This window comes from Typopeltis vanoorti, chromosome 12 (assembly GCF_054136105.1).
Source record: "Typopeltis vanoorti isolate ZY-2024b chromosome 12, IOZ_Tvanoo_1.0, whole genome shotgun sequence".
In the NCBI taxonomy this organism is placed as follows: domain Eukaryota; kingdom Metazoa; phylum Arthropoda; class Arachnida; order Uropygi; family Thelyphonidae; genus Typopeltis; species Typopeltis vanoorti.
The window spans coordinates 100,694,295-100,708,563 of NC_143560.1; the positions used below are offsets into that span (position 1 = coordinate 100,694,295).

Here is a 14,269-nt window from a genome sequence, read left to right on the forward strand (position 1 = left end):
ATGCTAAGGAATTATCATTTAATCAATTTATTATTTATTTATTTTTAGTCCTGAAATCCTGCCCCAGAAACTGAACATGAACTTGAAAAAGTTCATGTTCAGTTTCTGGTATATAATAAGTCAGGGGGGGGGGGTTAGTAGTCTCACACTGCACATTAATATTCATCTTGCACCCAGATGATCACAAACATCCTTGTCCATAATAGAATCCAGTCTGTAGGGTGAAGATTGGGTACATTAACCACTTGGCTAATTAGGAAAGCAAGACTGAAGCCAAAATATGTATAATGTGAAGAATGGACATACCACATCCAAATTATCAAACATGATGTGGATCTATTATTCAGGAGCAGTTATGTTATAATACCATTCATGGGTCACAGATTCACTGCTGCCCGAGTGACCTAGCAGATAGCACTTCCATTCTCCAACCAACAGGTCATGGATTTAAATCGCGCTGTTGATATGGATGTTTGGTAATGGCTTCAGGAAGTAGCTCAGTGCCCTGTGTTAGATACCACCTTAATTATTGAAGACCTGAAGTGGCTGGTGCATCTTTGATTTCTAGAGCAGACTTTATAGATCATCTAACCCTTAGTCAACCCATACTTACATATAATAGACTTACAACTTTTCATAGGTGAGATCTGGATTAAAATAAATGAAGACATCTGCTGTCTTAAACAGGCAGGTGATGAGAAGTAGCAATTAAAGAGGAGAGACTTCCAACATCCCTCAGGGTTCAGTTTTGGGAGCGTTGTTGTTCAACATATTTATCAAGAAGAATTTATGTTCAAGCATTAATCGTAAAATTTCTCTCTTTGCTGAGGACAATGTAAAATTAGGTAGAGTAGCAACCTGTCAGATCACCATGAAGTTAAAATGATCTTAAAAGCCTAGAAGAGTGGTCAGGAAAGCAGGAATTAAAATTCGATTTGGAGAAATGTAAATACACAATGTTGGCAAAAGTATTTAGGCACCTTAAGTGCCTTGCAAATTTCGGATCCTTCCATATGTAATATTCAGGTAATGTCTGGCAATAAATTGTGAGATGTGCTGCATGTTTTGCAGTGTACTCAACGTCAAGATGCCACATTCAGCTGAACTGACAGATTTCCAATGTGGGATGGTAGTTGGGTGTCACATCAGTAGTCTTTCTGTCTGGGACGTTAACTGTCTAAGTAAACCAAAATCCACCATTGCTTATGTCATTCATAGATGGAAAGTTGATGGTGCTACCACAGCAGGTAAATGCCCTGAAGGCCAATGATGCTCACTGACCGAGATCAACAAGCTCTGTCTCAGAATGTTCAAGCATTCTGCACATCAGTGGCAGACCTCTCAGTGAACCTTGAAAATGCTGCAGGGACATCTGCCAGCACTAGAACTGTCTGCAGAGAGTAGGTTACCATGGCAGAGCTGCTGCAAACAAGCCACACATCACTCCCTCAATGCTAAATGATATTTGGACCAGTGTCTTTTACATCATTCCTGGACTGTAGATGATTGGAAAAGGGTTCTGTGGAGCAATGAGTCATGCTTCCAAATGTTTCATTCTATGGTTGTGTTTGGATATGGAGATTATTACCTGGGAAGGACTATCATTTCAACCGTCAAGTTTGGTGAAGGCTCAGTAATAGTATGGGAGCATTTCAGTTGGATAGGGCTTGGTCCACTGGACCAAGACACCCAAAACCATTATGTCTGATGGCTACCTGGACAACTTCATGCTTCTGATGCTGTGGAAGTACACTGGCAGTAACCCTTGCATGTTTCAGCATGACAATGCTCCATGACATACTGCAACTGTGCCCGAGACCGGTTTCCACAAAACAATGTTGAAGTGTTGGACTGGCAAGCTTCAGACCTCAATCCCATTGAACATCTTTAGGACAAATTAGCATCAGCATTTGGGGGGGGGGGAATAGCTTTGCATGAGGAATGGAAGAATATTTCTGTTATGACATATCAGAAAGTAGAAAGTTTATTTTTCACTTGGTTAGATTATAATAAATTTAGTTTAATCCTTTATCCAAGTGTGAGCAAACAAAGTTTGCGCCTGAAAGTATCTTCAGGACTCGGGTAAGGTGGTACAACATCGGGCAACTCATTGCAAAAGTGGAGCAAGCTAACATCACTCCTATCTCAGTATCTCCCATAATGCAAAACACATCTCCTTGTGAATATGTATAATGTTATACATTAAGGGAAGGGCCACTACCCAGACTAGTTTCGACCTTTATTAATGTCTCTTCAGTGGGAGCCAGGCCCAAGTGGCGATACCAGGCAGAAGCATTAGCAAGGTCATCTCTACCCATAGGAGTTGCCAAACGGTGTGCCACCTTTTTATTAAATTACTCTGGATTTAGAGAAACATGCTGAAAGTTTATTTTTCATTTGGTTAGACTATAATAAATTTAGTTTAATCCTTCATCCAAGTGTGAGCAAACAAAGTTTGCGCCTGAAAGTATCTTCAGGACTCAGGTAAGGTGGAGCAAGCTAACATCATTCCTATCTAAGTATCTCCCATAATGCAAAACACATCTCCTTGCAGATATGTATAATGTTATGCATTAAGGGAAGGGCCACTACCCAGACTAGTTTTGACCTTTATTGAGGTCTCTTCAGTGGGAGCCAGGCCCAATAGGTAGGATGACCTTGCTAATGCTTCTGCCTGGTATCTCCACTTGGGCCTGGCTCCCACTGAAGAGACCTCAATAAAGGTCGAAACTAGTCTGGGTAGTGGCTCTTCCCTTAATGCACAACATTATACATATCCGCAAGGAGATGCGTTTTGCATTATGGGAGATACTGAGATAGGAGTAATGTTAGCTTGCTCCACCTTTGCAACGAGTTGCCCGATGTTGTACCACCTTACCCCAGTCCTGAAGATACTTTCAGGCACAAACTTTGTTTGCTCACATTTGGATAAAGGATTAAACTAAATTTATTATATCAGAAAGTAGTTGAAAGAATACCCCGACAGGTCAAAGGTGGTCCAACACTCAATACTAGAAATGTAATTAAAACTTTTTTTTTAAACCACGACTAGTGTGTCCAAATACTTTTGTCTGTCAACAGAGTGTATATTTGTTTTTGCAATAAAGTAAGAGATGGATATAATGTGAAAGGATCTGGAAGAGTTACTGAATATAAATATTTGGGTACTTTGTAGATAAGGGATTTAAGTTCAAGAATCAAGGTGATAAGACAAGTAAAGTGCAAGTGGACTTGGTTAAATTTAAAAAAAAAAAATCTTCAACTGTAGGAAAAGGAAAGTTTTGATACCCTTATGCAAGTCTGCGGTAAGGCTAACCTTGGATTACGGCACTCAGATTTCTAATGGTTGCTTAAAGAACTGAAAGTACACAGAGAAGGCTCACTAAATATATTGATGAATTAAATTAGGAAAGTTATGAGACTCAGTTGGTAAACTGACATTTGTTGGGTTGAACTAGCAGAACAGAAGCAGACACGTAATTGAAGCATCTAAATATAGACACCCAGTCACTGCTACCACTTGGTGAGCCTAGACCCAATCAAGGGCATAATAATAATAATAATAATAAAAAAAAGTAACATAAGTAGCTCACATTTTACAGTTGGCATGGTAGTTTCCCCACATGGTTGTGTGATAGGTCTTGTGACCTCTTGATTGTGGAATCAATATTTATAAATATTAATATAAATTCTACAAAACTTAGCGAAAGATCATAATCAGAACAATGGTCTTTCCCCAAGTTTTGTAGAACAGCGTGAATAGCTTTAAGAATGAAAAAAAATATTATGGGTATATGGTAGATTAAAAAACTAAATATAAATAAATAAAAAACAATAACAGAATAATAAAAAAAATGCATTGTGTAACCTAAGGGATATGTTATAGATATTGTTACTGCAGATAATTTTTAAATGACGTCATAATTTGTAGTTCATATGGACATTCAAAGAGAATAAACATAAGTGTATGCATGTATTTGTTGATATAGAATGACTAAGCAGGAATCCTTCTCATAGTGGAACCAAGGAGAATTATTACAGCACAGATTCTTCTGAAATGTCATTGAAAGATGGTATTATTGTTGGTAGTTTACTGTGTTTTTGAATGTTGGAGTGATTAGTTAATTGATAATGAAGCAGTGAAGAACATGTTATTGATAATGTTAATTTTTTTTTTTTTAATCAATTACTGATGTAGTTTAAATGAACAGTGATTGATAAGACATTTGATACGTAATCACCACTAAAACATTTTAATACCATTTTCTTGTAAATAAAAGCTTTTTTTTTTTGGTCCTTTTCATTAAAGACAATCTGTCAGAGACATTAAAGCAATTCAGAAGTGCATCTCCTTTTGTGTCCATTCAAAACATGAAAACTTGTTAATCTATGGCACATTTAATGAGCTTTGAATTGTCAACTAAAGTTAAACAATCCAGGAATCCTCCTCTAGTAGACCAAACATGGGATATTTTTAAGTCGCTCACAATCTTCCAGTAAGCAGAGTGGTAGCCAGACACTAGGCAATGAAAATCACCTACCATCTAAAAGACTATAAAATCATTATGCCAGAGTGGAGAGGCTATCCATTTGACCAAGTCAGCATTTCCATAAATATGCACATTCATGAAAGTACTAGTCTCAGTTATTTGTAATGTTTAGGGAAGTTTGATTCAATGATTTTTTTTGTAGATATGTTACTTTTTATTAATCATTTAGTCTCTAAAGCCCATACCACCACCTTAAAAAACAGCAATGGTACATAGATGTATACCACTATAATTTATAGAAGCTTCATAAACTTATATTAAAAAGACAAAATGGTCTGAAGCCTTAAATTCTTTCATAAGTGAGGAGGGTTACTTGTTTTGCATGCAACATGCAAGTAACATGAAGCTACTATTGGATAAAGGGTACTCCTTTAATGATGAATCACCTCAAAGGATTTGTAGCATTTTAAAAATAATTAAAAATTTTGAATAATATCAGAATACAGTTGATTTATCTTGTGATTTCAAAATATGTATACTTTCTGGATGAAAGGAACCTTTAGAAACATTCCTTGTGTTCTTCAAGGAATCCAAACCCATGTTTTTCTAACGAGAAGATTAACCATTCTTCAGAGTGCAACTTGGAGAAGACACTCATCAGAATGCTTGAATAAATGACAAATTTCCCTCCTTTACTAAAAACTGTCGTGGGGGGGGGGGGAAGAATTCATTTTATGTGTTTCATAAGATGGGAATTATGCAAAAGGACACTGGCTAAGATTGCAATATGTGAAAATTTCTCAAGCAGGCCCTCCAATGCAGTTGATGACAATGAAAGGTTGATAACCAAAAACTGTGTACAACTACCTATCCTTTCCATTCTGAGGAGATAAGATGCCCTCCCCCATAGTATTCAGAGAAGAAATGTAGGTGTTAAACTATCACTGACAACAGCTGAGCTAGACATTCAGATGAGATGCCTCAATACTATTAGGAACAATTTTTAAGAATAACAACAAACTATCGAAGTATATTCTTCAATGACATTAATACAGCATTACCCAGAGCAATAAAAAAACTGTCAGAATTCAGTGATAGCCAATTTTCACTATGGACTGTTATAGTATGTGTTCACCTTTCTGCAGTTTTAATTCCATTCTAACAAACTATTTTAATTAATACTTGCAATGAAATTAGTATACAGCTTAAGTTCAAAATGTATAATGTGCATAGGCACAATGGAATAAATATTTTCCCATTCTTGAAGAACTAATAAATCAATGCTGGAAGAAATGTGTTAGAAATATTTTCAAGCAATGCATGAAATTTAATTATTTATACTGACTATATACATTTATTTTGCCTAGAACTAATATGCATTCAAATCTGATATGATAATGAATGTCATTTGAGAAATTTAAAATCTAACAGAACTGTAATACACAGCTAAGGGAATTTGCTTCTTGCCATATCAATTAACCATGCAATTTCTGCCTTACCTTTAAATAAACACAAATGAAATGAATTCTGTTATGATGCCAAATGGCATGTGCTCAAGCCCTTGCTTATTCTTACTTTGTCAATATAATTACAGTTACAAAAAACATTTATACATAATATATATATATATATATATGCATATATATCATATAATAAACAGCTACATAATACATCAGGGAAGCAGACATTGCACATATATTGTACAATTTACAGAATAAATTTGATGCTGGAGTAATTAATACATGTGAACTATTAAACAAATTCAGAGCTGTCCATTAAAAGCTGAAAGGCGATTCAGTGCACCCCAAAAGGAAGATCCTACTAAACAGGTCTGGAACGGATGAGGCTGAGGATGATGAAGTTGAGGCTGCGATTGCTGTTGATATTGTAATGGCTGCTGCTGGTGCTGTTGTAGTTGGTGGTGTCCTTGATGTGCTTGAGGCTGCTCAAAAGAGGAGTATTGTTGTAAATGATGTTGAAGCTGATGCTGCTCATGAACTGGATGTGAAGGCTGAGAAGGTTGTTGCTGTCTAGATTGTGGCTGCTGCTGCTGTTGTTGTGACTGCTGCTGCTGTTGTTGTTGTTGTGGCTGCTGCTGCTGCTGTGGCTGTTGAGAAGAAAGCTGCACTTGCTTTTGTGTTTGTGATTGAGGACTCTGAGGACTATGTTGCTGCTGAGGGGAACCATGCTGTGAAGAGTGCTGCTGAGTTTCTGGCTCAGGACATGACTGCTGTGACTGCTCCTGTGATTGACACCGATTCTGGGTTTGTGTTCCTTGTTGAGATTGTTGCTGCTGGATCTGATTTTGTGGTTGTAACAGTCTTGCAGACTGTGCATTTTGAAAGGAGCATTCATGTTTTTTCAAATCTTTTTCTTCAACAAATCTTCTTGCACAGGTGACACAGAAGAAAGGCATTTCACCACTGTGCATTTTGACATGACGAGTTAATTTATCTCTGCGATGAAAGGTTTTTCCACAGGCCAAGCAGAGATAAGGTTTTTCTCCTGTATGAATTCGTCTGTGTGTTGTTAGTCTGTCTTTTCTATAAAATTCTTTACCACAAAAGTCGCATGAGAAAGGTCTTTCCCCAGTATGAATCATAGAATGCCTAACAAGATGATTCTTTTGATAAAAGCTCCTTCCACAAACATCACAGTGAAAGTGCTTATCACCTGAATGATTTGTTGTATTATCTTGTAGTTTACGATGGCCAAAACCATTCCCGCAATTATCACAGGAACAGGAATTCTCACCATGTACTGCTTTAATATGAATGCTTACTCTCTCAGCTGAAGCAAAAATCTTACCACAAATCCCACAAGGAACTGTCACTTCATCTTTCACATGTATACTCAAATGCACCTGTAATTGGGATGCAGACTTAAATGGTACTTTGCAAGATGGACAGGGCCATAATTCCTTATTCTGCTTTTTGGAATTTACTGGAAGACTGTTATGCACTTCTGGATGTGGTCCAGTAGGAGAAGCTACAGCAACAAATAAATTCTTATATATGAAATCAGAAGCTGAATTTGGGGTTTCAAGTGATCCAATATTGGATCCCCTGCTTGTTTTTGAATCTTCTGGTTGCTGAGTGGTTGATGTACCAGAAGTGCCAACATAAGGATGAAAAGTAGCTAGGTGTGCATGAGGATCAAATCCTGGAAAAGCTACAGGAAACAAATATTTAACACATATCAGGTAGACCAAAGTCAGATACTAGGTGACAATGAAATAATATTGCATATTATGTTAAAACTACGACATACCAAAAAGTAAATGTAACAGACAGGTAATGAGTATTTGTTAGTAAATTAAAAAAATGAAATGTGTTGGCCATTATGGCTTGCACACAAGTGAACACAACAAACAATGTTATCAAACATTTCTTAATATCTCATTTGACATGCTACCTACTGCATGTCAAATGATGAACTGTAAACGTTTTCAGCAAATTAGGGAGATCTGAATACCTATTGCTGATGTTTAAAGGAGAAACACATCTAGGGATAACAATTAACTAAAATTTATTCAACTATTAAATTATTAGGTCAACAATTCAGAATGTAGAAAGGTCTCAAAGATGGTCTTCCAGATTTTTGGTAACGTGAGGAAGATTCAAAATAATCTCTCAGATTTATATCTTCTGCATAAAAGGGAAACATTTCCCCACTGGATCTGGTGATCTATATCCTTAGCATGGTCAGTCTCCGTGGAATGGCTAGCACAGACAATGTGCATAGTTTGTTATGTACATACCAGACTATGTTAGTTTACAAAAGCAAAGGTGGTTACTGTAGAAATGAGGATGATGTAGCTGATGTTTTTGAAGTATTGTAGAGTAATAAATTGCAAAGGTGAAATGTACCTGAAAGACAAAATATTGGCCAAAAAATTTAATAGCTAAATAAATTCAGTTATTAGCCCTAGATTTCTCCTCTAAACATCAATGTGAGTGATAATTAATAAGCATCCATACCAGATTTAAAGAACATTTTTTTTCTTTAAAAATTACCATAAAAAGAAATCAAATTGACAGTCTCTTTGAAATCAACTGCTCATGAAATACAGACTTAATAATTCAAGGTTGAGTGTGAAATATGAGCAATTAAGTTACCTTGTTGAAACCATGTTTTGCAAAGTTTTTACAGATTTTTTGGGATTATTGATGTATGAATAGCTACGAGTTTATTTTCACTAGGCACTTTTGGTCTTCTGCTTTTCAGGGCATCAAAAACAGTCCCATTCTTTTAAAATTATTGCAGAGGTTTGATGCTTGACTTACTTGAAGTATGTCCTCTCTACACTTTGCTGTTTTTCAAATTCCTTCTATGCTCTGTTTCACTTTAAGTTTGCAGCGCTGCTCACCACAAGGAAGGTGCATATTCCTCCATGCTCCCTCTCCCATCAACATATTTTTTTTGATTAAATATTCTCTACCCCCCCCAACCAGCCAGTTTATTTAGTTATTTATTTTTGTGGTTTTGTAAAGTAGAATAATTTTTAAATGTTCTACTTAATTTAAATAAGACTAAACATGCCCATAATTTTATGTCCAAACAATATTTTAATTGCATCCTAGGGGACTACTTTCTGTTGGTGGCATTGGCTGTTTTTCCATGAGGAAGAGATTTCTTGCAATAGGGTAAAGTTTTATGATTTCTGACCGAGTGGTTAGTGTATCCACTCTCTCCAGCTAAAGGGCTGTGGGTTCGAACCCTGACATGGGCATGGATGTTTGAGAGTTTGTGAAAATACTAGTGGTAGTGGTGGTCGGCGTTCGTGTAGATGAAGGTAGTTGCGGTTGGTGGAGACTGAGAGTTGTAGAGTAGATACCCTCCCGCAATGAATCTTTGGACTCCCTGGAGTCAAGAAGGTTAACACAATACCCATCATACAATCTCCTTATATCTATTCACTGGTGGTGGTGGCTCACAACCACTTCTGGCAATCCATTCCACTCATTTATTATTCTCTCCAAGTGGAGAATGCAGTCTGCACACCTTTACTAACCATACTCAGAACAACTTTCACATGTGATCCCTTGTTTTCCCCTACTCCTCATGTATTGAAAAATGTCTTCTGCGTCAATCTTATAGAATCCCTTTAGTAACTTATAGGTTTCAATCATATTCCCTCTCCTCTGCCTGTCAGCTAAACTCTGCAACCCCCACACCCTCAATCTATCCTCATAGGGAACATCCCACAAACCTGTCACCAGCATCGGCACTCATTTCTGAATCCTCTCCATCACCTCCCAATCCCTAAGAAATGCAGGTGACCAACTCTGTGCATAGTAGTCAATATGTGACCGAAGCATAGCTTTATAAAGAGGGATCCACTCAATGTAAATACTATGAAATATGCTGCTTTTTTTTTTCAAATAAAGAAATTCAGGTACTGTAATTAAATTTTGATTAGAAAATTTTCACATGTATTAAAAATTCCCTAATATAACAGAAGTATCACAGATGACATTAAGATAAAGTATTTCATATATTAGATTCATGCTTATGTCAAGAGAAAGCAATAAAATTAATCAATATATTAATTATAAGAAAATATAAGTACAATTAAAATGAATGCTTTTTTTAATGATAATTAAAATTTTCTTAAGATACTATATGTGAATTCCCACAAGATAAAATATTTACAAGCAGATATCTGAAGCAAGCAAACAGAATGTGAGGTTAAATCATAACATAACCAAATGAAGCAAAAACAGCAAACAAAGAAACAGCCTATGGTATAACAGGAGGTCACAAATAAAATTTAGACAATTACACTTAAAAATTTAAAATATCATACAGAACTATTACATTTTGGTATGAAAATTGAATTAAAGTAATATTTATACTAATAATTTTAATGTATTATTAATACTAGTAATATACTAAAAATTATTAGTGTAAAAACAAACCTTTCCATATATGCAAACACCTGAAACAGGTTTATTCCTCAAAGAAAATTTTCAGTGAAGTATGTACAAGGTGTTTCAAAAAGAATGTCCCGATTTAAAAATTGTATATTTTTGTACATTTGTAATTGTGGTGAGTGAAACTTTAGACCTTACTTCATACTTGGTAATTTATTTTGTAACTGTACCACATTTTCATTATTATATATAATTATTTAAAATCAGATCATTCTTTTTGAAACACCCTGTATTTTGGCTATCCTCAGTACAGTACAGTTCCAAGGAAACAGAACAGAACCATCATATAAACATGTTATCACTGCTGGTTAAGTGTTTCAAAGCACAAGCAGAGCCCAGTCAGAATTATTTGAGCTTTCAGTAGGAATAAAGGCAAGAATAATCATGTATTTTAAAAAAGGTAACAGGATGTTTAGCAAGATTTCCAAAAACGAGAAGGTTTAAGGGTCATTCCTTTTTTAGGTTTAGATTGTATAAAAGAGACTCACAGAATTCTTTGTATAACACTTTTTAGTAGAAAATAGATAAATTAAAAATGACAAGAAATTAATTCTTGGTTTCATCCTTTATCCAAGTGTAAGCAAACAAAGAACGTGAAGTCATTTCATGACTGGGTTACTTGTATATATAGACTAATGACTTCAAAAATGTTCAACATCTATCTAATCCTGAGGATTTTAGCAATAAGGTGTGACACCTTTTGACTACCTGTATTTCCATATATGACTTCTGCATTACTTCAACCTTGGTATCGCTTCTGGATCCCACCGATGAGACTTCAATAAAGGTCAAAACCAGTCTGGGTAGTGGCCTTCCCATAATGCATAACATTATACATATCCATAAGAATATGTGCATTGCATTATTTGATACCAAGGCAATCGATGTGAAGCCATTAATCACTATATACAAGTAGCCCATTCGTGAAATTACTTCACATGCAATTTACACTTGGGTAAAGGATGAAACCAAGAATATAATTTCTTGGCATTCTTAATTTCTAGTATAACCAAGTGAAAAAATTTTCAACAGTAAAAATTAGCTTTTTTGGACTGTGTTTTGTTTGTAATTGGAAAGGATCTCATGTTGGAACACAATCTGATTTGTCCAACTCCTTATACATTTTTTGAAATGAACAAGCTCAACCTCCATATTTGACCATAGTATGATAGATCATACAAACAGGACACCTGCATGGGACTATGATCTTTATGAGGTAATAGAAGTGTAGCTAATTTTTTTTGCAAGCCATGAATGTATATGGAATAGACACCCATACATACAGTATATTCTTGAAAAGGCCAATAAATATATTTATAGAAGTCGACTGGTCTTTAGGTGGTTGCCAATTAACAGTCAGTTTGCTGTTTTGTAGGATGAAAAACAAAACATGAGATTCCTGAAAAGAAATCCTGCTATCTATGAGACTAATTCATCTTATTTCAAAAGCCCTAACAGATTATAACAAAACACATACCAAAGTAAAAGAAGAAATACATTTAATAAACTAAAAACAGTTAACCATTGCTAATTTGCAGTAAGTTCTTATAGCATTATCAGTGAAGACTAAAAAATATGAGAAATGACATTCCTAGTTGAAGATGATTTGAAGCACAAGTTAAAGGTTAGCCTAAAGGATCATAGGCCAGACCATATACATATAGTGTTATATGACAAATAGATGTCAAGAAATTATATTCCTGGTCCTTTATCCAAGTGTAAGCAAACAAAGTTTGCGTGTGAAGTAACTTCATGACTGGGTAACTCGTATATAGAGGCTAATGACTTCACCCATAATACAAAGCATTATCCTTATGGACATGTATAATGCTATGCATTATGGGAAGGGTCCTACCCATTAAACCTAGAATATAATTTCTTGGTATCTTTAATTTATAGTATAACCAAGTGGAAAAACTTTCTGCAAATTTATCTGAACATGAAAAGTATTTGATGTTTATCTACCAAGGTTGTTGGTTTTCCAGTGGACCAGTCTGATCAACCACATTGCTGAATTTTTGGCCCATTTAGGAGCAGTATTTCTCATATAGCCCTTCCAACAGAATCACTTCGAGGTCAAAGCAGGGTAACTGGAAGGAAACCTCCACATAGCCTTTTAAGGAATACTGAGAACCTACTGGGGCTTCTGACTCAATATCCAATCTTCACCTTCTTGTAGTGCGTTCCGTTAGTAGATATCCATCTGTTATAAAATGGTGAATGAGATGGGTTAGCAGTTCAGGGTTTGCCTGACCAAAATGTATTCTGAATTGGTTGAAATCAGAAGACAGATGGCAATAAGATGAAGTGCCATGTCATGATATATCACCTGGTTAAATGAGGCTCCTCCATTTAAATGAACCTTCCCATTAGGGAAACAGTGCAAATGGTGAGAAGTAATTTACTGGTACAAACTCAAATTTGACATCAGCAGAATTCAAGATAAACCCTCTCACCATAAGAAGTATAATGGAAAAGAAGTGAAACTGGTAGAAGAATACCACATTGACATAAATAATTGACAAAAATAATTGATGTTACTGAAACGATGGAGATGAAGACAGGTGAGATTCTTCTAAATAACTCATGTTATATTCAGATGTAATTAAGGATGGAATAGTTATAGTATTCAACTCTAAACATGAAGATAAACTGCTTCAATGGCAGGCAACATCAAGAAGTGTGATGTAGGTGAGCATCAAAATGGAGAACTGGATGGTGACACTTACCTGTTCCTATGGTTCCACAAAAGCTTCTACTAAGAAAAGTTGTGGAATTTTTTGAGTCATCAGACTGCAGCTGACACAAAGGAAAAGGAAAAATTTGTCTTTGTTGGAGATCTGAATAGGAAATTTATACCAGCTATGTAGAAATATGTTGGAAAATTTGGATAAAAGAGCAAAACTAATAAGTATCTGTTGGATTCCTGTTCAGGACACAGGCTACTCATCATAAACATCTTTCAACATAGAGGTGTGTGTGCAAATTCATGTATAGATAAGACACAAGAAATAAGAAGAGTCTCATTAGCTGTGATATTCTTAATAGTGATATTTCCACATGGTGGTTCAAGATGCAGGAAATTTGAAACAGGAAGTTCTCTCCATTTAGTTTTGTACAGGATAAAACCGAATATCATATTGAAAAGGAAAATATGTAAGAAAGTTTTAAAAATTATCAATGAGCAACTTTCAGAGGTTAAATGCAGAATCAGATATGTGAATATTATTCATGAAAAATGAAGGAGTTTAAAAATAAGAATCAAACTTTGGAGACTCAGTACTGGCTTGAAGAAAACATTGATTGATTTAACCAGAGAGGCATATGATGAATGATGGACTTAAGTGAAAGAGACAGTTATATAAAAGAAGAAAGCATATTGAAAGGTCCTATCAAGTAAGTTAGCATGTGCTTTGAAAGAATACAGAGAAAAATGTAAGAAAGCGAAGTATTGTGTAAAAGCATCTAAACAAAAATCATGGGAAGACTGATAAGAGTAAATATCAGGAAGGTAGCAAAATACTCTTGGGTTTATTGCAAAAGTTTAGAGAGGAATGAGAGAATTCTTCTTAAAGTTTTTACAGGAGGTTATGGCTGATTGTATACCTAGGGTCCGAATAGTAAAACAAGTAGGGGTTAAATGGATGAATAACACCATTAATATATTTCTCCACAGTTGTTTCTTTTTTTGCAGCTTGAGCTGCAAAAAAAGAAACAACTGTGGAGGAAATTTAAAGAGAAAGGTGACCTGCAGGCACATGAACGGTATAAAGTGCAGGCCAGATGGGTAAAGAGTGTGGTAAAAAAAAGCAAAAGCGGATTATGAAAGGAAACTAGCTATGC

At 35.5% G+C, this 14,269-nt stretch overlaps 1 protein-coding gene across 1 annotated transcript in view; it reads right to left on the reverse strand.

Moving 5' to 3' along the window:
- Positions 1–5,864: 5,864 nt before the first annotated feature.
- The window catches only part of LOC150101070 (uncharacterized), a 244,627-nt gene continuing 236,222 nt past the window's right edge, over positions 5,865–14,269 (reverse strand). The window contains exon 5 of the mRNA XM_090402157.1: positions 5,865–7,661. Within this exon, the coding sequence (XP_090258283.1) occupies positions 6,253–7,661 (1,409 nt within the window). The 3' untranslated portion in view covers positions 5,865–6,252. The remainder of the gene's footprint in view (positions 7,662–14,269) is intronic.